This window comes from Phocoena sinus, chromosome 3 (assembly GCF_008692025.1).
Source record: "Phocoena sinus isolate mPhoSin1 chromosome 3, mPhoSin1.pri, whole genome shotgun sequence".
Lineage (NCBI taxonomy): Eukaryota > Metazoa > Chordata > Mammalia > Artiodactyla > Phocoenidae > Phocoena > Phocoena sinus.
Window position 1 is genome coordinate 20,085,849 of NC_045765.1, and position 21,522 is coordinate 20,107,370.

The 21,522-nt window shown below is 55.5% G+C and overlaps 2 protein-coding genes across 4 annotated transcripts; both read right to left on the reverse strand.

The window, feature by feature from the left end:
- Window positions 1-4,038: 4,038 nt before the first annotated feature.
- On the reverse strand, window positions 4,039-14,963 carry TSPAN17 (tetraspanin 17). 3 transcript variants are annotated; one of them, XM_032628170.1, is made up of 9 exons: window positions 14,737-14,963; window positions 10,498-10,548; window positions 10,261-10,407; window positions 9,297-9,467; window positions 7,463-7,588; window positions 6,863-6,910; window positions 6,269-6,385; window positions 6,127-6,188; window positions 4,039-5,646 (listed from the first exon to the last, which is right to left on the reverse strand). In XM_032628170.1, the coding sequence occupies exons 1-9, from the start codon at window positions 14,821-14,823 to the stop codon at window positions 5,610-5,612; spliced, it is 846 nt and encodes a 281-aa protein (XP_032484061.1). In that variant the 5' UTR covers window positions 14,824-14,963; the 3' UTR covers window positions 4,039-5,609. The 3 variants fall into 3 exon arrangements, with proteins under 3 accessions (XP_032484061.1, XP_032484062.1, XP_032484063.1); XM_032628171.1 differs by lacking the exon at window positions 14,737-14,963 and adding an exon at window positions 12,551-12,690; XM_032628172.1 differs by lacking the exon at window positions 10,261-10,407 and having other exon boundaries at window positions 14,737-14,960.
- Window positions 14,964-17,105: 2,142 nt separating this feature from the next.
- On the reverse strand, window positions 17,106-21,060 carry EIF4E1B (eukaryotic translation initiation factor 4E family member 1B). The gene is made up of 7 exons (XM_032626489.1): window positions 20,998-21,060; window positions 19,999-20,168; window positions 19,606-19,701; window positions 18,926-18,989; window positions 17,859-17,972; window positions 17,585-17,724; window positions 17,106-17,220 (listed from the first exon to the last, which is right to left on the reverse strand). The coding sequence occupies exons 1-7, from the start codon at window positions 21,058-21,060 to the stop codon at window positions 17,106-17,108; spliced, it is 762 nt and encodes a 253-aa protein (XP_032482380.1).
- Between the last annotated feature and the right edge of the window lie 462 nt (window positions 21,061-21,522).

The window sequence follows — 21,522 nt, forward strand, 5'->3', positions numbered from 1 at the left end:
TATTGCGGGGAGTCAATCAGTTAATATAAATAAAGTGCTTAGAGGAGCGTCCAGCACAGAGTAAGTATAAGTTCTTGCTATTATTATGGGTCTGCTGTTGTTGAAAAGCATTGGGTGGATCTGTACATATTGATATGTAATTATCTCCCAGAAATGCTGGTCAGTGAAAAATGCAGACAGAGGCCGTCAGTGGTGCAGGATGTGGATTGGGTTCTGGCTGGCTCTGTTTCTTGAGGAGATCTGCTTTTGAATGCATAGACCATCTCCAGGGAAGTGGACAGGGCTGACAGCAGTGGCTGCCTCCGGGGAGGGGCAGGAGACCGGGAGACAGGGGCGAGAGGAAGATTTGCACAGAGACTTCCACACAGTTTGCAGTTTTTAACCACATGCCTGCACCATCTATTCAAACAAATAAATCACTCATAAAGACTGGTGATTCACCTGTCTGCATCTCCCACCAGACCACGAGCCCCCTGAAGGCAGACACTGTGTTGGAGCCACTGCAGAATTCCCAGCCTGGCACACAAAGGTACCTGGCAAATGTTGGCTGATGGGTGAGCTGGCTGGAATTCCATGTGGTCCCTCTGCTGGGACTGCCCCCCAAGGCATGATTCCCAGGAGATGCCCACAGATTAGGGATGGGGCATGCTGGAGCAGCCTGGGGAGCATTTGGCCTTAGTGGGAGGCAGACCTGGAAAGCTACTTCCTAGAGGATCATTTCTGGAAGCAGGACCCAGGTGTCCAGGTGCATCGAGTCCTCCAGGAGCCTAAGATAACAGCCTCGATCAAGGGCAGGACCTTCTCTCAGGCCACAGCACAGGCCCCTCTGTACGCGGGAGGCTGATGTCCCCATCTATCTGCATGGCTGCACGAGGGACCAGGGAGGCATTACCGTGGCAACAGCCTTCACAGTGCCAAGGGACTAATTGTGTGGCTTTCACACTTCTGATGGGCTGAGTTCCAGGTCCCAGATCTGTGGTAATGCAGCCTACCAGGCCGGTGCCTGGGCTGAGGAGCAGACATGACGCCTCTAGGCACAGGAAGGGACCTGCTGGGCCCACCTCTGCCATCAGCCCCGACTTCGAGCCACCCTCCCTTGTAGCCCTCGTCCTGTGCAGTGAACAGTGGCTGCTCCAGCTGGAACCCCAGGAGAGGAGGCCCGGCTGTGTCTCTCACCAGAGCCTTGTGGCGGAAAGAGCCCCAAAGTGGGAAGAGCTTGACTGTCCACTATCCATGGACAGTCAAGGAAAGGGATGGAGAGGGAAAACATGGCTTATCCCCGCAGGGGACACCCCCGAAGTGGAGAAATGAAGCAGCTTTACATGCACAAATGTGACTCTGTCTTCAAAACACATCACTGGTGTGTGTGGGGGGAGCGGTGGGGGGAAAGCTAGCCCAGCAAGATGCGGACAGTATCCCGCCACTTAACACACATACACACGATGCTGAACACTGTCTCTGAGTGCATAATATGAGGAGGAAATTTTTAAAATGTAAGTGGTCCAGAGGGATCTATAGCTCACAGCTCCAACATCACAGGGAGAGGAGAGGGGAATAGAATAGGGCAGTAAGGGGACCTTAGAGTCATCCATTTTTTAAGTAGACTGGGTTCCTATTTTTGCCTGTGCTACCAAAATGATTTAAAGTTAATATAAAAAGTCATTGCTCTATCTTGCTGTCTCATCAAGGCTCCCTCCGACCACCCTCTTTAGTGCCGAGGCCTGACCTAGCCCCTACACTCCCAAGGCCCCTTGCTCACTCATATTTCCACAGCAGTGAGGCTCGCTGTGCCTGGTCTTCTCCCTTCCTGGGGGGAGGGGGCAGTGGGGGACGGCTATACCAGCTTGTGTGTGAGGCCAATCTGGCCCACTGCCTGTTTTTACACAGCTCCAGAGCTATATATAAAAGAATGGTTTTATGTTTTTTAATTGTTGAAAATCAAAAGAGGGATAGTATTTTGTGACACATGGAAATTATATGAAATTCAAATTTCAGTGTCCAGATAATGTTATTTGAACATGGCCAAGCCCATTCGTTCGTCTTGTCAAGAGATGCTTTCTGCTATAAAGGCAGAGTTGAGTGGTTGTATGACCTGAAAGCCTAAGATATTTATTATTTGGCCCTTTGCAGACAAAGGTTGCCAACCCTGATCTGGACTGTAAGCACCACAAGGATGGGGGTCTCGTTTTGTTCCCTTATGTATCCCGAGTGCCCACCACAGCGTCTGGCACGCAGTTAGGTGCTCAGTAAATCTGGCTGAATGAGCAAATGGAGGTGTATGTGTTGGAGCATGTCGCTTCAACCTCCTAGAGAAAGTGACCCCCTTCCCAGCTGTGTCTGGCAGACATCACCGCCTTCAGGGATGGGAAGGTGGGCTCCGGTCTCCCTGAGCACTGCACTGGGAGAGGCATCTGTGGGGCAGGCAGTGTCATTTGCTCTAAGTCCTCGGAGAATAAAGCAGAGGGTGGTAAGGTCTGGATTTGGTACCAACAGGGTGGGCCCCCAGGTCTCTGGAAGGTGGCATGTCTTTGCTTAGCCACGCGGACCTCCCTCCAACGACCCACAGCCCCTCTCTGCCCACAGCTGACTCTGCTGCCTGCGTGGGCTGCGCTTTGGTGCCCTCTGGTGGCCGCCGGGAGTGTCTCTTTCCAAGGCATGCGCCAGCCACCCTCTGGAAGTGAACCCAGGCCCCGGACTCCATAGCCCATCTGACCTCCTCGTCCAGAGATCCAAGGGCCCAATGGTCCGGCTCAATCTGTCCCTTCCAGTTCTTCCCCCGCCCTCCCCTCACGCACAAGGTAGCCTGATATCAGAAGATGCCCTCCTGCCAAGATGATAGGGGAGCTGCTGGCAGCCTCTCCTCTGGTTAGACTAGGTAGGCCCATGGCTCCTGAGGGTCTCCCAGGCTGCAAGACAATGCCCACCCGTCACCTCCAGTGTCCCTGATGGTGGGTGGGAGGGTGACCTTGGTCCCCATGTCCCAGGGATCCGAGTGTGATGGGCAGTAGGTAGCTTATAAGCTTCCTTGCATTTTCTACACATCCGGAGAGGTCCCATCTGGGTAAGGGCTCCTCGGTCCAAGGAAAAGAACTGCTCCAAGTTCTACTCTGGGGGCAGATTTGTCTCTCGCCAGCATGAAACGCCACGTGCAGTGATCACCATGTGCTCGTCACCACATACACATTGCACCACTACCTCTACCAGGAAACCGTGGGCTCCGGGAGCGAAAGGGCAAGTCTGAGCTGCCTCAGCAACCCCAGCCTCCAGCCAGGGCCTACCCGAGTGGATGGATGGATGTCCTGTAGCAGAACTGAGCTTTGGAGAACTCTGGGTCCACGGCCAAGCTCACGACCACTCCTTCCAGTCATTCCCATGCATCTCATCAGTCCTATTTCCAAATATATCCTGGTTCCACCACTTCCCTCTGTCCGTGCCCTCTGCCCCTCACTCACTTGCACCTCTCCAGCACCCCAGCCTCCCTTATGCCAAGCCTACCCAGCTTCAGGGCCTCTAGGGCAGCTGGTACCAAAACCTGAAACACTGTTCCCCTGGAGCTTCCCAGATATGGGACTCCTTCCACCACCCCAGCAAGGGGTCCCTTCTCACAGGCATTCCAGCCATCACTGTCTAGCTCATCACTCTTATTTTCTTCATAGCTTATATTACTAACAAAAATGCTTACTTGCCTACTTGTGTCTCCCCCACGAGAATGCAGCGCGAGGGCTGGGACTTTGCCCTTCTCTCTCCTCTACATCCCCGGCACCTGTGTGGAAGCTCAACTCATGCTTGGGGAACGATCCCTTGCTGTCCCTTACTGGTTCACACTTCAAGTGTGCAGGCGTCACCCAAATGCATCAGAAAGGCAGGACGGGTCTGGTGCAGAACTCCGGCGAGAAGGCTCAGATCTGGGTGCCTCCTCCAGCTGTGTGGTGGGCAACTCGCTCCCCTCTCTGAGCCCAGTTTCTTCATCAGGAAAAGAGTCTCCACCTCACAAGGGGGTTGTGAGGCTTGAGGGGGAAAATGAAAAGTAAAAGCTTGTGAAATTAAAAATTGCAAGACGTGCACAATATCGTGAGCTGCATTTATTGTACTCCACTGGTACCTGTCAGGGACCCCAGGACACTGTCCAGCCTGTGTCTGGGAGCTACAATGCTGGTTGCATACCCCACACCTTCCCCTCCTGGCAGCAGCTCCCAGCACCCCTGAATGGCACAGCAGCCTGGACCCCAATGGGTGATTATCCCAGAGGGAACCGTAGTGACACAGGGGCCAAAGCTGGCTCCCTCCTCTTTTGTTGGGCTTGCATTTTTTTTTCATTAGTTGTCAACACCTTAAAAATAGGGATATTTCACATAAAAGCCTGGATCTCTGGCTTCTCCAGATTTCTGACATTAGACCTGCATTCCCACTTTATAGCAATTAGCCACAACTAAATGACAACCACCAACTTCAGATGGGGACCTGTGCTTTGCCAGTCCCCACCACTCTGTTGTACCTCAAGGTCAGCTGCCATTATCAACTTGATGGTCCAAATATTTTTCATCATAAAGCAATGTCTCTCTGTGTAGTCTTCAGGAACAGTAGGAAAGTCAGTTGCACTGCAAAGACCACACAAGTCAAAGGCCTACTTCATTCATTTATACAACCTTAAGAGCATCTGAGCAAGAGATCTGTGAACCAGCCCAAATCCCTCCTTTTATCCACAAAGGGCACCCTAGGGATGGGTGGGTGCGGCAGTCACTCTACACACAGCTAAGAGGCAGAGCTGAGAGCAGCAGACTTCACAAGTCTGAGCCAGTTGCTCCTTTCGAAGTTCTCAAATTCCCTGAACCCAAAGCACTGGTAAGCTGGGTGGACACACCAGGCACTTGGCTGTACCAGAGTGAGGTTGTGGACGAAGCAGCCAGACCCAGGCAAAGCTTGCTGGTGCGCCCTCTGGTGGCCATGAGGCAGCTCTGCAGGCCTCCATGAAGATTTTCGATTTGATTCCAAGTGAGCCCGTGTCAACCACTATGGGTCCCAAAGCAGGCTCCCCCCAACCCCATGTGTGCCAAGTTTTCAACTTCCAACTACTTCCTTCCCCAAACATTCCTGATCTCCATTCCACCCCTCAGCCACTCTCCTGGGCACCCATCTCAGTCTCCAGTGTGGTTGGACTCCTCCTAGGCTGTGTGGCCTCTTCACGGCAGGGTCCAGCCTCCCCATTCTTCACATCCTGGTGCCTCGCCCCAGGCTTAGCCCACGGCAGCCTCGCAGTGTTTGCAGGGAAAAACCCTACAGCAGTGGGGAGGCCAACCCCAACCTAAAGGGTGAGCAGCACAGGCCGGGTGGGTCCCTCAGAGAACAGGAAGCACATGTCCCAGGAGACGACGTCCCAAGAGCTGCTGTGGCCAGATGGCCAATCTTCACAAGAAGCTGGGGATCTGGACTTTTATGTGAAATACACCAAGTTTTAAAGGTTGGCTCAAATGTATATACTACCCAGGCCAAGAAAACACATTGGCGGATGGCTCCAGGCTGGGGCCCAAGATGGAGAGCTCTGCTGAGAACCTGCAGCTGACAGAGCCTTCAAGATGCCGGGCGGAAGCCAGTGGTTTTCAAGGTTTTGTTTATTTGAGTAGTCTGTAGCCATCATCATGTTTGATCCTGAGAGGCAAGCAAGGGAGAGAAAATTCTTGGACCCATTTTAGAGTCTGAGACATTGAGGCTGAAGTGGGCTCCTGGCAGGGTCAAGGTCACAGCTAGTGGAGAGAGCTCTGAGATACGTGAGGCTGTGTCCCATGCAACAGCAGGCCCCAAGCCCACCCCACCTGGCCTGCCCCCTCTTAGCTGTGCCCTTCCTAGTCCCCTGGAGAGCCAACCACCCAACAACAGCTGAGATGGCGGCTCCCTGTGCACACCCACTGGCCACACCCACCCTCCGTGCACACAGCTACAGGACAGGCAGCCCGGGCAGAGCCATGCAGCTCTCTCCATGGGTGCACAGCCCAGAGGCACGCAAGCCCCACGTGGGGTTCAGATCCAAGCAGAAACACCTCCTGCAGCCTTGCCCATCATGGGGAGAGTTGTGGGGGGGGGTCCCTGGGTCAGCCAGGCGAGTGGCCATGGCCAGCGAGGCAGCCTCACCAGTTGGCCTTCACTGCCTTGATGTCACTCACGAGGTTCTGGGCCAGGCAGATACCAAAGATCTGTAAGACGGAGAGCAGGTGAGGGAGAGGCCACTGGCAGGGCAGGGGCAGAGTGAGGGCATGCAGGGCCACAGTGGTACCTGGAGGAGGGCGATGCCCACAAAGATCCCAGCCACGATGATCAGGTTGTCCTGCAGCCACTTTTCAAACTGGCCCACGCAGCCTTTGGTGTGGATGAAGCCCTGCTGCTCCAGCTCCTGGGGACAGATGGGCACCAGGCTCGGCTCAGCCCACCCACCACCACTGCAGGCCCCATCTCAGTCCAGCTTGCTAAGCTCAGCCCCGCCCAGGACCTTACACCTTAGTGCCTGCAGCCTGGAGCTCCACCACAGGGCCTTCTCCTCATCGGGGTCTCAGCACAGATGCCTTCTCCTCCGAGAGGCCTTCCCTGACTGCTCTGCCCCAATCCCATCACTTCTCTGATTTTATTTTCTTCCAAGTGCTTAGCTGAAATTGTCACATTATTGTTCGTATTTCTTTATCCATGTCTTACTGTTTTCTCCCTCTAGTGGCGTCCACTGCCTTGTGTTTGGCAGTACCAAGCCTCGTGTGCCTCCTAGGACTCAGCATCCCCTCCCCCGAATCCCTGAGGCCTTTTAGAGCCTATAGGGGACCCCCCGCCTTCCGATTCCAGTGCCCCCAGCTGCCCTCAGCCCTGTCCCCTCCCCTCTCACCAGTTTGAGCCGAACATCATAGCCACACTGAGTGTTGAGGACATCTTCCTGAGAAGAAACAGGCCAGTGAGCAACTCAGTGGAGGGGGGGCATCCATGGGGTCTCAGGGGAAGCAGATGGAACCGTGGATTCCGCTGTGTCCACCGCTCCTTAAGCTAGGCTGGCTGGGACCCGTGCACCTCTTTCCCTGATGCCAGGGCGCATGGCCACAACACCAGCTTGAACTGCTTCAGTTTTAGGAACCCTGACTGCTCGAGTTTTATAAGAACGGGAAGAAACCTGGCCCTCGTTGTCCCTGTGCACTGTGACTGGAGGGGTGCCACCGAGAGAAGCTTCTGCTCTAAAGAAAGCCATAAAAGGGTCAGGACCCCCAACCCTGCTACCCCAGCATGGTGGCGTAAGAGGAGCAGTCCCTATCCAACAGGCCTCAGCACTGCCCACGGACACAAACTCCCCAGCCCACAGGGCTACTCCCATGTAAGCTGACCTCCCCCGACATCCCCCAGAGCAGGGTGGAGTCGAGCCAGCCCGGGGATGGGCTCTTCCCAGACTGGGCCTGCGAACTGCGAGGCTCACCCCTCCTCACCAGGCCCCACTCACCACAGGGTCCCTGACGCAGCAGGAGAAGGGCACCCCGCAGCGCTCCCGGCTCGGGTTCACGTCAGTGCAGTTGAAGTAGATATTGAGGTTCCAGTCGTTGGGCCCTCGGGCTCCACAGCAAGACCACTAGCGGGTGGGAGAAGAACCCCAGGTGAGCCAGGCCCAGCCCAGGAGCCCCATCCTGTTTGGGGACAGGCCCAGGCTGCAGGAAGACAGGGCTGGGCTGGCCGGGAGGGGGCCTAGAGGCAGCCAGGCAGGCGGGTAGCTCCGCCACAGACAGGCCAGGCCTGGGCCCAGGGCCACCAGAGCAGCTTGAGGCTCCTGCCCGGGTTGGTGGGGGCTGGGTGGAGTAGGAAGGGGCTCCTGAGCTTGTCCCCTAGTCCAAGAGAGGTTGAGAAAAGGAAGGGAGGGGGCAGGGATGGTGGCCCAAGGACTGTGGCTTCCTCCAGGCCACCTTGAGGGGTTCGAGTTTCAACAAACCCTGTAGGGAAAGGCACCACTGAACCCCACATCTGTGACCCGTCTCCCCACACTTGCCCCAGCGGTTTTTACATAAGACCTTCTCTCTTCCTCTCTGCCGGGACAGGAGGGCAATCCTGCCACCCTCACAATGATCCCATTCCACTTCACAGATGCTGCTGTCAGCACCTGTATCACCATTACCCCTACCCAGCACATCGTGGGGCTGCAATGAAGCAGGGAGCTCATGATCTAGTGGGGAGACAGGAGCACACAGCCTTAACTCACTGACATGGCACAGGCTGCTAAAAAGCTGGCCCTCAAGGGACCAGCTCAAGGCTGGTCTTGAGAGGCCTTCTCCTCTCCCAAGGCTGCCCCCGAGAGGCCTTCGCCTTCTCGGAGCTTCCCCATTTCAGCCCTTACCACAATTTATAATTCTACACGCACACGCACACGCACACACACACACATTTGTTTGTTTTGCTCTTTTATCATCTGTCTCCTCCCCCAGACTACCATCCCCACAAACACAGGTCCCAGCTTTTTTCACCTCTGAATCCCCAGCCCGTAGCCCAGAGCCTGGCACAGAATAGGTCCATAACAATTCTGTGTTGAATGAACATATAAATCACATCCTAACCACCTGCCTCTCTGTTTACTTCTGCCCTGGGTTGAGAGCTCCTCAAAGCAGGCACCGGCTCTGGTTCACCTCTGGATCCCAGAGCAGTTCTTGGGGTGGATGGCACCAAAGGAGTATGACTCTGAGTGTGTGTGACTACGCGTGAGTGGGTGAGAACGTGCAGGCGGGAGGTGTCTAGGATTTTGTGAACTTTTCACTGACTGCTTCTTCACAGGGGTTAGGTTTGCAAGCTTGAGGGCAGAGCTTCTGGGGGGCGGGCCTCAAACTCGAATATGTTCAGAGGCCAAACGAATAATATAAATGAGGGAAGAGGGCTGACAGGTATAATAAAACAGAGCGGCGGGGACACAGCAAACAGTCCCTCTACCAGCAAAGGGGGCAGTGGCAATGTAGCGCCAGCCCATACTGTGGGCCCAGTTTAGTAGAAGAAGAAATCTATATTTTTATGCCACGTTTCCTCCTTTAAGTGTTCTGTAAGCCTGGCCTAGGAGTTGCCAGTTTGAATCCTCTGGCCTCGGCCTCTGCTCCCCAATGCTGTGACCATGCAGGGCTAGGCACATGGAGATCACGAGGGCCTGGCCTCCTCTCAGACAGGGGCCCTCCTGGCTCGCTTCCTTGGGGCCTGCCTGGCCTGGTGGGCGAGGGAACAGACCCAGCACACAGGGAGCTTGCTCCCTCATTCATCTGCCCAGCACGTGCCTCCCGCATGTGGTCAGAGCTGGATGCTGGACTTACGTATTCCTGAGCAAAGTCAATGAGGTTCTGGAGGTCAATGTCGTCCCGATAGGCCTTGACATTGTTGTTGATGAAGAGGTTGAGCTGGTCTCGAATCCAGTCCTTGAAGACGAAGGCCAGGATCCCTGTTGCCAACTCCAGGAAGAAGATGAGGCCAAGGAACACGGAGAACTGGGGTTGGGGGCACACAGACAGTGGGGGTCAGAGATACAGGGTCTGGGGTTGCCACTGGGTGGGGCTCCAACCTCCTGCACCCCGACCCAAGACAGCCCAGAGTCCCCACCTTCTATCATGTTAGTATTGTTTTATGATGAAAAAAGATAGTGCTGTTCTTACCCACCCTGTTGTCTTTGAGAAACCACTCTCCACACACACATTCAGTTTCTGCTGCTATGCAGGAGCCACCTCCACCTCTTTCCCCATTCCCACTCCCACATAGAGGACTGGGCAGGTGTCAAGATCCCACTAATCAGAGCATTACCTCCCCTGGGACCACAGGGATTGGTCCAGAGGCGGCCAACCAGGACTAAGGAGATGCAATTGAAGCACTTGGGCAGAATGGTTGGGAAGGGAGAGCCTCACTCAGCCTCCAGCAGGAGTTCCTGGGAGGGCAGCTTGAAGCCAGCACCCACCCATTCCTGGACATCTTTCCACCCCAAGAGGACTGGAGCCAACCCAGAGGGACAGAGCTGAGAAACAGAGCGACTAGGACAAGTGACACTGTGGTGGCTGCTGGATCCAAATGCGCTGGCAGCTAACACGCCCTTGGGCTTTCTTAGTGGCCCTTTTAGCTTAGGCCACTAGGTTTCGGTCCCGTACAACAGAAAGGATACTATAAACGTGGAGAATACAAATCTAGTGATTATTGTTACAATAACATAATAATAAAACTACCATTATTAAGCATGAACTATGCAAGAAGTGGGTGGGAGGAGGTTGGGGTCCCCAGCGGGAGGGCACTCACAAACTTGAGCAGGAAGGTGTTCTCCCGGAGGGCCCCAATGCAGCCGGCAAAGCCCAGCACCGACATGATGCCTCCTACCACTACAAACAGCCACACAGGGTCAAGGCCTCCCAGATCTGTCAGCGCCGAGATGTTGGAGAGAACACCCTGTGAAGGGCGAGCAGAGGCAAATGGGGGGGGCTGGCCCTCCCACCATCTTGACCCAGAGCAGCCCCACACCCTACCCCACCGCCTTACCTTCTCACCCCAGGCCCAGAGACCAATGGCCAGGAACAGGGCTCCCAGCACCTGCAGGAGCAGCAGCAAAGAGCTGAGGGCTGGGGCACCAGCATCCTTTCCCACCCCCAGCAGAGCCCCCTCCCCACTACTGCTCAGGGTCTTCAGGAAGCCAGGGGGAAAGAGAGAAAGAGGGGAAAGGGCTGTAAATGGGATCCAGGGTCTGTCCTTTCTTTTTTTTTTTTTTTTTAACATCTTTATTGGAGTATAATTGCTTTACAATGGTGTGTTAGTTTCTGCTTTATAACAAAGTGAATCAGCTATACATATACACATGTCCCCATATCTCTTCCCTCTTGCGTCTCCCTCCCACCCTCCGTATCCCACCCCTCTAGGTGGTCACAAAGTACCGAGCTGATCTCCCTCTGCTATGTGGCTGCTTCCCACTAGCTATCTATTTTACGTTTGGCAGTGTATATATGTCCATGCCACTCTCTCACTTTGTCCCAGCTTACCCTTCCCCGTCCCCGTATCCTCAAGTCCATTCTCTAGTAGGTCTGCATCTTTATTCCCGTCTTGCCCCTAGGTTCTTCTGACCATTTCTTTTCTTTTCTTTTTCTTAGATTCCATATATATGTGTTAGCATACGGTATTTGTTTTTCTCTTTCTGACTTACTTCACTCTGTATGACAGTCTCTAGGTCCATCCACCTCACTACAAATAACTCAGTTTTGTTCCTTTTTATGGCTGAGTAATATTCCATTGTATATATGTGCCATATCTTCTTTATCCATTCATCTGCTGATGGACACTTAGGTTGCTTCCATGTCCTGGCTATTGTAAATAGAGCTGCAATGAACATTGTGGTACATGACTCTTTTTGAATTATGGTTTTCTCAGGGTATATGCCCAGTAGTGGAATTGCTGGGTCATATGGTAGTTCTATTTTTAATTTTTTAAGGAACCTCCATACTGTTCTCCATAGTGGCTATATCAATTTACATTCAGGGTCCTTTCAATCTTCCCAAGAATGCATCTCAGTGTTTCTTCCCACAGGACACAGCTTGGAAGACTGAACCGTCCCCAGCCCTAAGATGGACAAAGGCGGGCCCCTTCTCGGAACTCAGAATTGGAGCAGAGGATGGCCAAAACAGTCCCACCAAGTGGCAGCAGCTGTTTCCTGAGCCTCTGTTCTCACCCCAGGCCTATGTTAGGGTTCCAGGCTCCTGGCATCCTCTCTGCCCCCTCCCAAGTCTGGTCCTCCTGCTGCCCTGCAACTCTGTGACTGCCACCTCACTCCCGTCCCACCCTTTCAACCTCGATCTGGCAGAGTACATGTTTGTAGTTCACAGCCAAAGACCCCTAAATGACAGGGAATCCCAATTCAGCCCCATATCAGCAGAGTGGCACCAGCCTAGGCCTTCTAAACACCACCCACTATCCCACCTCATTTCCGTACTGGGAAGAGCCCTGGATATCAAGGGCAGCTGCCTGAACCCGGGCAGGACATCTAGTCTCAGAGGGAGAGTGCCCCTCTGGCCCAAGCCCAAGGCCATGACCCCACCTCTTCAGACCTCCCTCTCCCACCTGCTTTCTCTACAGGCTCCTTCCCCTCAGCACAGAGCCTCAGTCAGCTCCACCCCTGACCTGCCACCTTTAGCACCTTCCCCTCTCCAACCCCAGGCTCCTCCCACTGCTCTACTCTTTTTCTAGAAATATTTTTCCTTCCCTCCCCCACACTGGATCTGGGATGTGAAACCAAACATCACTTCTCCTGCCTCATCCCACTTGACCCGCCCGTGGCCTTTAGGTGAATGATCGCTACTTCCTCTTTCCCAAACCTCTCCATGGTTAATGCAAGGCCGTTCCTCCTCCTGCCCTTTCTCAGCCTCCCTCCTACAATGCTCTGCTTCACCTGCGCCTTGCACATGGCTACCCCCCTCCCCCACCAGGTTCCAACCTCAGCCTTCTACCCTTCTTCTTCTCACACTCATCTTTCACCCCATCGTGACACTGGCATCTCCTGATCTCCACCCAAACCTCTCCCCGGCTCTAGAGCCCTTAGTCCACCTGCCTGCTGCAAACGCCTCCATGTCCCAGGATCCATTCCATGCACCAGAAATACATCAGGGAATAGGACACATGAGCTCTCAGCCCTCATGGAGTTTACACTCCAGTGGGGGAAATCCACAGTGAGCAAACAAGGTAATTTCAGATACCAACAGAGCCTTTAAAGAAAATCAAACAGGGTGATGAAATGGGGAGTTAATAGGGTAGTGGGGGCATGTTTCAGTTAGGGAGCATGGTGACATTTTAGCTGAGGTTTGAATGATGAAAAGGTGCATTGAAGAGAAGAGAATTCTAGGCGGAAGTACTGGCAAAGGCCCAGAGGTAAGATCGTGTTTGGCGGTGCAAGGGACAAACTGAAGGGCAGCAAGGCCAGACACCACAGGGTGCTGTGGGCCACGGGGAGGAGTCTGGACTGTTTCTAGTGAGAAAAAACTGGAAGGTTCTGAGCAGGGTAACATAAGGGTCTGCTTTCCATTAAAATAAAAAAATCTCTGGGCCTGTTTCACAGGTACCTCCTTCAGGCCACCTTGACCCAAAACCAAACCCCCAAGTGGCCCAGTCCCGTCAGTTCAGCCTCATAACTTCCCCTGGAGCCTTCCTCACCTTTCCCACCTGCCACCACCCCAACTTTGCCCCAGCCCTCCTCCCTGGTCTCCCTACCTCCAAACCCTGCCCCTCACTCACCCTCCCCGTGTCAGCCAGGCAGATCTGCCTCCAAAACAGAAGCTAGAACATACCCATCACCCAGCACTGAAGCCTTCGGTGCTACCCTCTGCCCTCAACATAAAACTCAAACTCTCTGCCCCAGACCTGGGGCCTTTCACACTCGGGCTCCCCATCCTGGGGGACCCTGGAACAAGCCTGGGTCTCTCATGCCTCTCGCCCCTTGACATCTGGGGGTTCCCTCTGCTTAATGCTCTGCTTCACCTCCGTCTACTGCCCACTGAGCTGTCACCTTGGCTCTGCACTTACTGGCTGTGTGACTCTGGGTTAAAAGATTTAACCTCTCTGTGCCTGTTCCTTCACCTGTAAAATGTAGATAATAAAGTAGCTGCAAGAATACAGTAAGTTATAATTCATTTAATCTGCGTAACAGTCCTGAGGGGCAGGCTTCATTATCACCCACTCGCTGCCAGGGAAGCTAAGGCCCAGAGAGAAGTGACTTGCTCACTGTCTCACAGCTAGGCCTGCTTCACCCAGAGCCTCAGACTTCCCTGACTAGTGCTCTCTGCACATGGCTCACACCCTCGAGGCTGGGCACTGCTGGGGCCAAAGGACACCCACATTGCATAAGCAGCATGTGGGTAGAGGGCAGTGCCACTAAGTCCTGATAAACAAAACTGAATGGGTCTGGCATTCTGACCCAAGACGTCAGAAGCAGAGACTGCAGAGGCAGCAAGTAGCCTTGGAGATATGGGATGAAGAGGGAGAAGGGAAAGATGACTTGGCAGGGCCCAGGGCTACAGATGCCACCCTGGGAGGGGCACCAGCAGCTCCCTTCTCCAGGCAGGGGCAGCCCTGCCCTGGAGCCTCGGTTTGGTCAGCTGTGGATGTTGAATTCTGTTCCCCAGGGCCAGCTCTCCTGGCCTCTCATCAGGAAATATCCCCTGTCCCCGGCCGAGAACTAGGGCGATTGGCCCTCCCTGCCCGCAAGCCTCTTTGGGGTGGGGGGTGGGGCTTCGACCTTTGACCTACCCTCCCCCTTTGTAGGAGCTTAAGGCGAGGCAGCAGGCCCGGGTACTGGAGAGGTAAAGGGGCAGGAGACAGGATCCCGTCCTTCGAGGAGGCTCTCCTCCCTACGGGTAAAACCAGGGGTGGGGCTCCGCGTATCCCCGACGCCCCCGGGTAGCAAAGGGGCTGGAAGGGAGAGGGGGCGCCCGCACTAAGCGTGCCCGTGGGGTCTTCACGGAAACACCTCCCATTTCTCCGCCGGGCCTCGGGAAGACCCCGGAAGACTGTCCCCCCCGCCCCTCCCACTACCGCAGTGGCTGGGACCCGTCCCCTGCAATCCGGGCCTCTTCGTAGTTCCCCTGGGTGGTCCTGGGGGTGGGCGTGGAGGTGCGAATGGGAGGAAGGAGTGGGGGGACGGTCCCAAGCCCTTGTGGCAGAGAGTGTCTCCCCCTAGTAGGGGACTAAGCCTCCTTCTCCCGCCATCCCCAGCACAGGGCCCAGAACCCACCCCGCTCTCACCCAGAAGACGATGTTGAAGCCAAACAGGAAGTATTTCCCGCAGCAGCCGACCTCGGGTTCCTGGAAGTGCTGGTGCTTGCCGGGCATGGTGAGCGGCCGCCCGCCGGCCCGGGAACCGGAGCCGGGGGCTGGGCCCAGCCCTCCGCGGGCCGCCCGGGGCTGGAGCCGCCCGGGTCCTAGCCCGGCGGCTGCGGCTTCATGGCTGCTGCCACCCAGAGCGCCCGTCGGGCCCCGCCCGACCCCCAGGGTCCGCCCCGCAGGGACCGCCCTCGGCTCCCGGACCGCCCCCTGCTTGGTCCCCCTCAGAGCCCCACCTCTAGGCCTGACTCCGCCCCCTCCATAGGCTCCGCCCCCAGCCTTACTCCCCTTTGGAGCCCAGTCTCTGGGCTTGGCTCCGCCCCCTCCCGACTGTCCCCTCCGGACCCCACCCCCATACAGGCCCCTTCCCACAGCTCGACTCAGCCCTCTCGGAGGCTATCCTCTAGGCCTGACTCCTCCCTATGCGCTGGCCGCTGCAGTGTCCTTCAGACCAACCTGAGATGCTGAGGGCGCCGCAAGTCGCAGACACGAAAGACCCCTAGTTCCCCCCACACCGCAAAGCTCAGGACCAGCGCCACCCCAATCCCCGGCCTTGCCGTCTGTTCCCATCCCTAGAGAGGAGTAACTACTGAGCTGGTGAGCGAGAGGAGGATGGTTATATGGATGGTGTTTAGCACACGTGCAGGACGTTTTATTACAGTGGAGTCCAATCAGAAGCGCTTTTTGGGTGCTGGGATGAATTGGGAGATTGGGATTGACATATATACACTTGATACTATGTATAAAATAGATAACTAATGAGAACCTACTGTATAGCTCAGGGAACTCTACTCTGCTCTGTGGTGACCTAAATCGGAAGGAAATACAAAAGAGAGGGATATTTGTATACATATAGCTGATTCACTTTGCTGTACAGTAGAAACTAACACAACATTGTAAAGCAACTATACTCCAATAAAAATAAATTTTTTAAAAAAGCGCTCCTCACTGGACGGAAATTCTTTTTTTTTTAATTTTTTTATGGCTGTGTTGGGTCTTCGTTGCTGCGCACGGGCTTTCTCTAGTTGCCGTGCGTGAGCTTCTCATCGGGCTGGCTTTTCTTGTTGCAGAGCGGGCTTCAGTAGTTGTGGCTCACCAGCTCTAGAGTGCAGGCTCAGTAGTTGTAGCTCGCAGGCTTAGCTGCTCTGCGTGCTTGTGGGATCTTCCCAGACCAGGGCTCGAACCCATGTCCCCTGCATTGGCAGGCAGATTCTTAACCACTGCACCACCAGGGAAGCCCCAGAAATTCAGTTCTACCTCTACTGGTTCAAACTCAGAGTGGATGACACCTGGGTCTTGTGAGGGCCACTCCTGCTGCTCCCTGCCCCTTCAGTTTTGCCAGGGGCATATACTGCATCCCCTAGCTCAAGCTCCTTTGGCGGTTAAAGCCCCACCGCCCACCGTCTAAGCCCTCTCCCCCCTACCAGCTTCCACCCTGGTCAGGCTCCTTGGTACCTGGGGCGTCTCACATGAGCCCTCTCAAGGCAGGACTAGAGCAGATCAAGGTTTGGGGGGCCTGAATTTTACTCAATTTTAGAGTCCTCTTTAAAAATAATTCTGGTTTTGTTTAAAAGTATTTATTTAGGAAACAGAAAGGGGCTTAAGCTTCATCACCTTCCAGTTAATCATCATCTAGCAGAACCGTAGTAAGGCCTGACCACCTCTCCTGGGCCAGGGCCTTATCAGTCGCCCCCGCCCCCACTCCCGCCCCTCTAGGGACCCACGCACAGCTGGCTGAGGGGAGGTGTGGGATACAGGGTAGGCTCCAAGGCTACAAATCTGATGAGAGGCAATCCATAAAAGTTTTTAAAGCAGAGTGATCAATCGAGAGAGCCCCCACTCCTGTCCCTGAGCTCCAGCTCTGGGTCAGCAGCCTTGAGCCCCCTTCCCCCAGATGGAAGAGTCTGACCCTCGGGCCACCTAGCCTCTTTCCCCGAGGTGGGGAGCACGGAGTAAGTCCTGGATCCTAGGATTCTCTCCTGTTACTTTCCACCTGCAATTGAGCCCTCCTCCCACCAATAACTCACCTCACCCCACTCTACCCAACCCAACCCCCAGGGTAAAATAAGCCCAGGCTTTCCTCCACCTTTCCGTTGCCCTGGTCCCTCACATTGGGTCCCCCACCAGAACTGCCCCTTGTCCTGGGCCCCAATTCACATTAAAGAGTGCTCGTATTCACTCCAGAATAGGTGAGAACCATGCCATCTGCCCCCAGCCCAGCCCCTTTTATACACACACACAGCAGTGGGAGACTCAGGGGCAGCCAACTGGGCAGTGGTGCCAGGGTCCCCTCACACCACAAATTTGTTCTTGGCTAGGGAGTTGCTCTTGGCGGCCGTGTCTGCGTGGGCCTGGTACCCAATGATGGTCTTTGTGGAGAGTCCCAGGCGCTCTTTGTAGACACGCCTGGGAGGTAAGTGGGAGAGGAAAGGAGACAGGCAGTCAGCAGCGGGTCCTGGAGATAACGTGGGACCCTGGGTCCTTTGCTCAGAGCTCCTACCCTGGTTCCAACCACAGTAACTCCTGTTGTATTTGTCTTACCCATGTGGAAACCCAAAATGTGCCTAGTGCAAAGGAAAAGAGATCTGTTAAGAAACAGTTTGAAATTGAGATGCCACACCCTTTACACAAGTGGTGAAGAAAGAAGGGAGAGACAGCATGCAGAGTTCCAGAGGTCTCCCTTGCAGGCCAAACCACGCCCCTTCCACCACTTTCCCCTTCTCTCCTAGAAGAGACCCAGCCCCCACCCTGTGCCAGAGATACCCCTCACCCAATGCGCAGCACGCCCTCCTGGTTCTCTGTCTCCCTCGTCCATACGGCAATCTTGTCCCCCTTGGTTCGGATGTTGATGACGGCCCCACACACCTCCCGGCTGTGCTCCTCAAAGCTCTCCCCGATCAGACACAGCAGCTGGAGCCAAAAAAACGGAGGAGGATGAGCCTTCCTGGTGGGCACAGAGTCTGCCCCCACCACCCTGAGACCACCGCTACACACCAGCCCAGCCCCTTCCCTTGGGAAGCCTCCCCGCCCAGTCCCTCACTCACCGTCTCCAGCCATAGGTGGTCCAGCTCACTGTGGCGCTGCTGCTTGGCGAGGCTGACCAGCCAGCGGCCACCCCGCCTATTCCTGCTGTCTTCCCACATGGGCTCAATGCCATCCTGGGAGGCAGGCTTGCAGATCAACCACCTCCCTTTGTTCAGAGGAAAGTGAGGGCCTGGCCACCTCCCCAGGTCCTGCTCTAGCCCCTCAGTAGGCCTCCACAGGCCAGGACCTTTCTGCCTTCATCCCTCCTGAAAAAGCAGGTTCTACCAGCCATTCAGCCCCCCAGACCCTCCTGTGAGTTCCCATGGGCCCCTAAGCCTCAACATCTGTCACCTCACATAGCCTTGCGTGGGTGTGTTTATCTCCTTTACTGAACCAAGTTCCTTGATATGAGAGTTCAAATGGAGGTCATTAAGAAAGCATCTGGGGAGGGGCTTCCCTGGTGGCGCAGTGGTTGAGAGTCCGCCTGCCGATGCAGGGGACACGGGTTCGTGCCCCGGTCCGGGAAGATCCCACATACTGCGGAGCAGCTGGGCCCGTGAGCCATGGCTGCTGAGCCTGCGCATCTAGAGCCTGTGCTCCGCAACGGGAGAGGCCACAACAGTGAGAGGCCCGTGTACCGCAAAAAAAAAGAAAGCATCTGGGGCAACCCCAGTGTGGCCAGAGGCAGACATTCCAGGCTCAGCTGCTGGAAACAAGTCACCTAAGGAAAATCTTTAAATGCTGATGTCAGGGCCCCACTGCACAGCACCTCCAGGGACAGGCCTGGACATTGATGAGTGTCCTGGGGCAATTCTGATGCACGTCCCTAGTTAAGGAGCCAGGCCAGAAACCTAGACTCCTTCCTTGTTCCCCCTTCTTCCCCCTCCCCTGTCCTTCAAGGTACAGCTCAGGTCAGACACTCTGTCCATGCTTCTGCAGAGCGGTCCTCTGATCTGAAATTATACTTGACTCTGAGGGAGGCTGTCCTCGGCACCCCACCCCCAAACCCCCTGTGAGGGAGGAAGCTGGGAAGAATCAGCCCCCCTGTGCCCTGGGGACAGGGTGGGGGTGGGGAAGCAGGGCTTACCTTGAACAGGGCGTAGTCACAGCCGGAAGAGAGCTTACTGGCCAGCTGGATGTTATTGTACATCCTGGAGAGAGGCCCCATCCCAGGCTGAAAGTCCAGGCTTTTTAGAGCCTGGCTCCAACTGGCCTCAGACCCCCTCAATCTCTTACCAGACCCCACTGCTTTTCACCCACCTTCCAGCCTCCAAGCCTTTGCTCATACCGGTGCCCCCTGCCAGGAATTCCATCCCCACTTGCCCAGACCTTCAAATCCCACCTTCTCACCCACCTCTAGGGTTTGTGAAGCACCTTTCAGATCTCCTCACTGGATCACCACAGACACTGAGACAGCCTTAAAACTCACTTTGTGGCTGAGACAAGCTCAGAGAGGGGCAGGAACTTGCCCAGGGTCACAAAGCATGGACCAGCAGAGTCAGGGTCAACTCCTTGTTTCTCCCACTTCCCAGGCTCTCTCCCTGGGTCCCAAGGAGGCTTCAGGGGGGGGAATGTGCCCCAGCCCAATCCCCCCGCCACCTCCTTGCAGAACCCACCAAGCCCCAGTCCTCAGCAGATGCTGCAAGGCCCCAGGGAAGACTGGGAAAGCTGTGTAGAAAGCAGCTCCCTGGAGGGGTGGGGTCTGCGAAGGACCCCCAGCTCAGAACCCCATGGCCCCAGCCTCCTCCATGAGGGGCAGACACTCACGCCCAGAAGTCCTCCACGGTGTCAAACTTGATGACCAGATGCAGGTTGTCCTGCCAGGCCCTGCTGCGGTCATTCTTGAAGAACCACAGAGCCCACCTGGAGGAGGGGGGCCAGGAGGAAGCAGAGTGCACCCACCTGGCCCGCCCCAAGCAGCAGCTAGGTTGGCAGGGAAGCCCTGTCCCTCCAAGGGCAAACGGGTAGATAGGATTTGGGGCACAGGCTGCCCAAGGTGACTGGAGCCAGTTATCCTGAAGGGCCAGGGGATGAGTGAGGGCCTTTAACCCAGAATCTCAGCTGGGTCAAGGCTGGAAGGGCCACCAGAGCCCAAGTCTTAGGCCAGCTCTGGCCGTTCCCAGATGAGGAAGTGATTCCAATGCCAAGAGTAGGGCCTACCTGTTCAGCAGTGGGTGCAACTCCAGCTTGCTCTCCACGGGGCCCTCGGCCCGGGCCTTCCTCAGAGCCTCCTCACCCACCCACACCTCCGCTGCTGCCTCCTCTTCCTCTTTCTCTTTCTCCTCCTTCTCTTTCTTCCACTTTTGGATTCCACCCTCAGCCTCTTTGGCCTGACCAAAGAAAGAAGTCAAGGTGGGCGGTGAGCCCCAGCCTTCGCTGCCCAAGGGGGCGGGCAAGTGGACTTACAGAGTGCGCCGTAGCCATTCTACAGCCTGGACTCCACGGGCACTCAGCATCCGAGGGGGTCCCCAGCTGCCGGCCTTTAACCCACCATCGCCCCGCCCCGCTCACCCAGGACAGGGGACTGGGAGGAGCCAGCGTAGGGGTGGGGGAGTGGGGTGTTCAGAGGGGGAAGGGCTTACACTATTACTTCCATCAGCAAGCATTTAGTGAGCACCTGCATGCAGCCCGGGGGGCTGGGAACACAGCTGGGACCAGCCTCCGCCCACATGGTGCTGGCCATGTGGGGGCTGAGACACGATGGTAAGGGCCAGTATTAGGGGTCTGCCCTTAGTGAAACCGCATCCCGCCAAGGGTGGACGCTGAATTTAAAGCGGACCGTCCCAAACGTGGCAGAAGCTGCGACTCTGACATGGGGGAGGGGGGCAGGGCGGGGCCAGGTCCGAGACCTTATACACACATTGTGGTGTCTCCTTTTTGGCTCTGCTGTCATTCACCCCCTTGATTTCACCATCAATGTCACCTGACACAGGCATTTATCTGGTCTCTGGAAGCACCTAAGGGTTTTCTTTCTAATGTGATTATTTAGAAACAAGGAGGATATAAAACATCCACATTTTTGGTTGCTCTTGAAATTTTAGAGAGGTCTGGCAACAGTGGGGCCTCCTTCTCCCAATCTGCTACAGCTGACGCTGCCCTAGGGAAGAGCAAATGAGGTTCCACACAGGCCTGCTGGCCCACTGCACTCCTGCTTCCTACCTCCTGGGCCATCTGAGTGTTCTCCACCTGGGCATGGATGGCGAGGGCCAGTGCACCTGTCATACAGCCTGGGTTCAAGTCCTCCCTGCCTTGACCTCAGCCAAGTACCTGAACCTCACTGAGTCTCAGTTTCCCTCTCTATAAAATGGGAATGTTAATGATACACAACGCAGAAGCTTAGGTATTAAATGATATAAAACACATAAAGCCCACAAAACAAGGCCTGGCTCGGTGGTCAATAGCAGTCAGCTGAGGGCTACCCCAGGGTGGAGGAGGGACTGGGGAGGTGAGGGAGGGAGGGAAAGCTCTGGCTGGGGAGACCCTTTCCCTGCCTTCTGAACAGCAGCCTTTTCTGCAGGGGCTGAACGCTCCCCAAACTTCTTAAGGTTTCTCACCTTCCCCTTGTCCACTTTGAGGGTCCCAGCTCTGTAAGGGACCAGTCCCTTCCCCTCCCCCACAGCCAGAGAAGCCCATGACCACCTGGAGGCCGACAGTTAATATCTGTTCAACCCACATCCCTAAGCT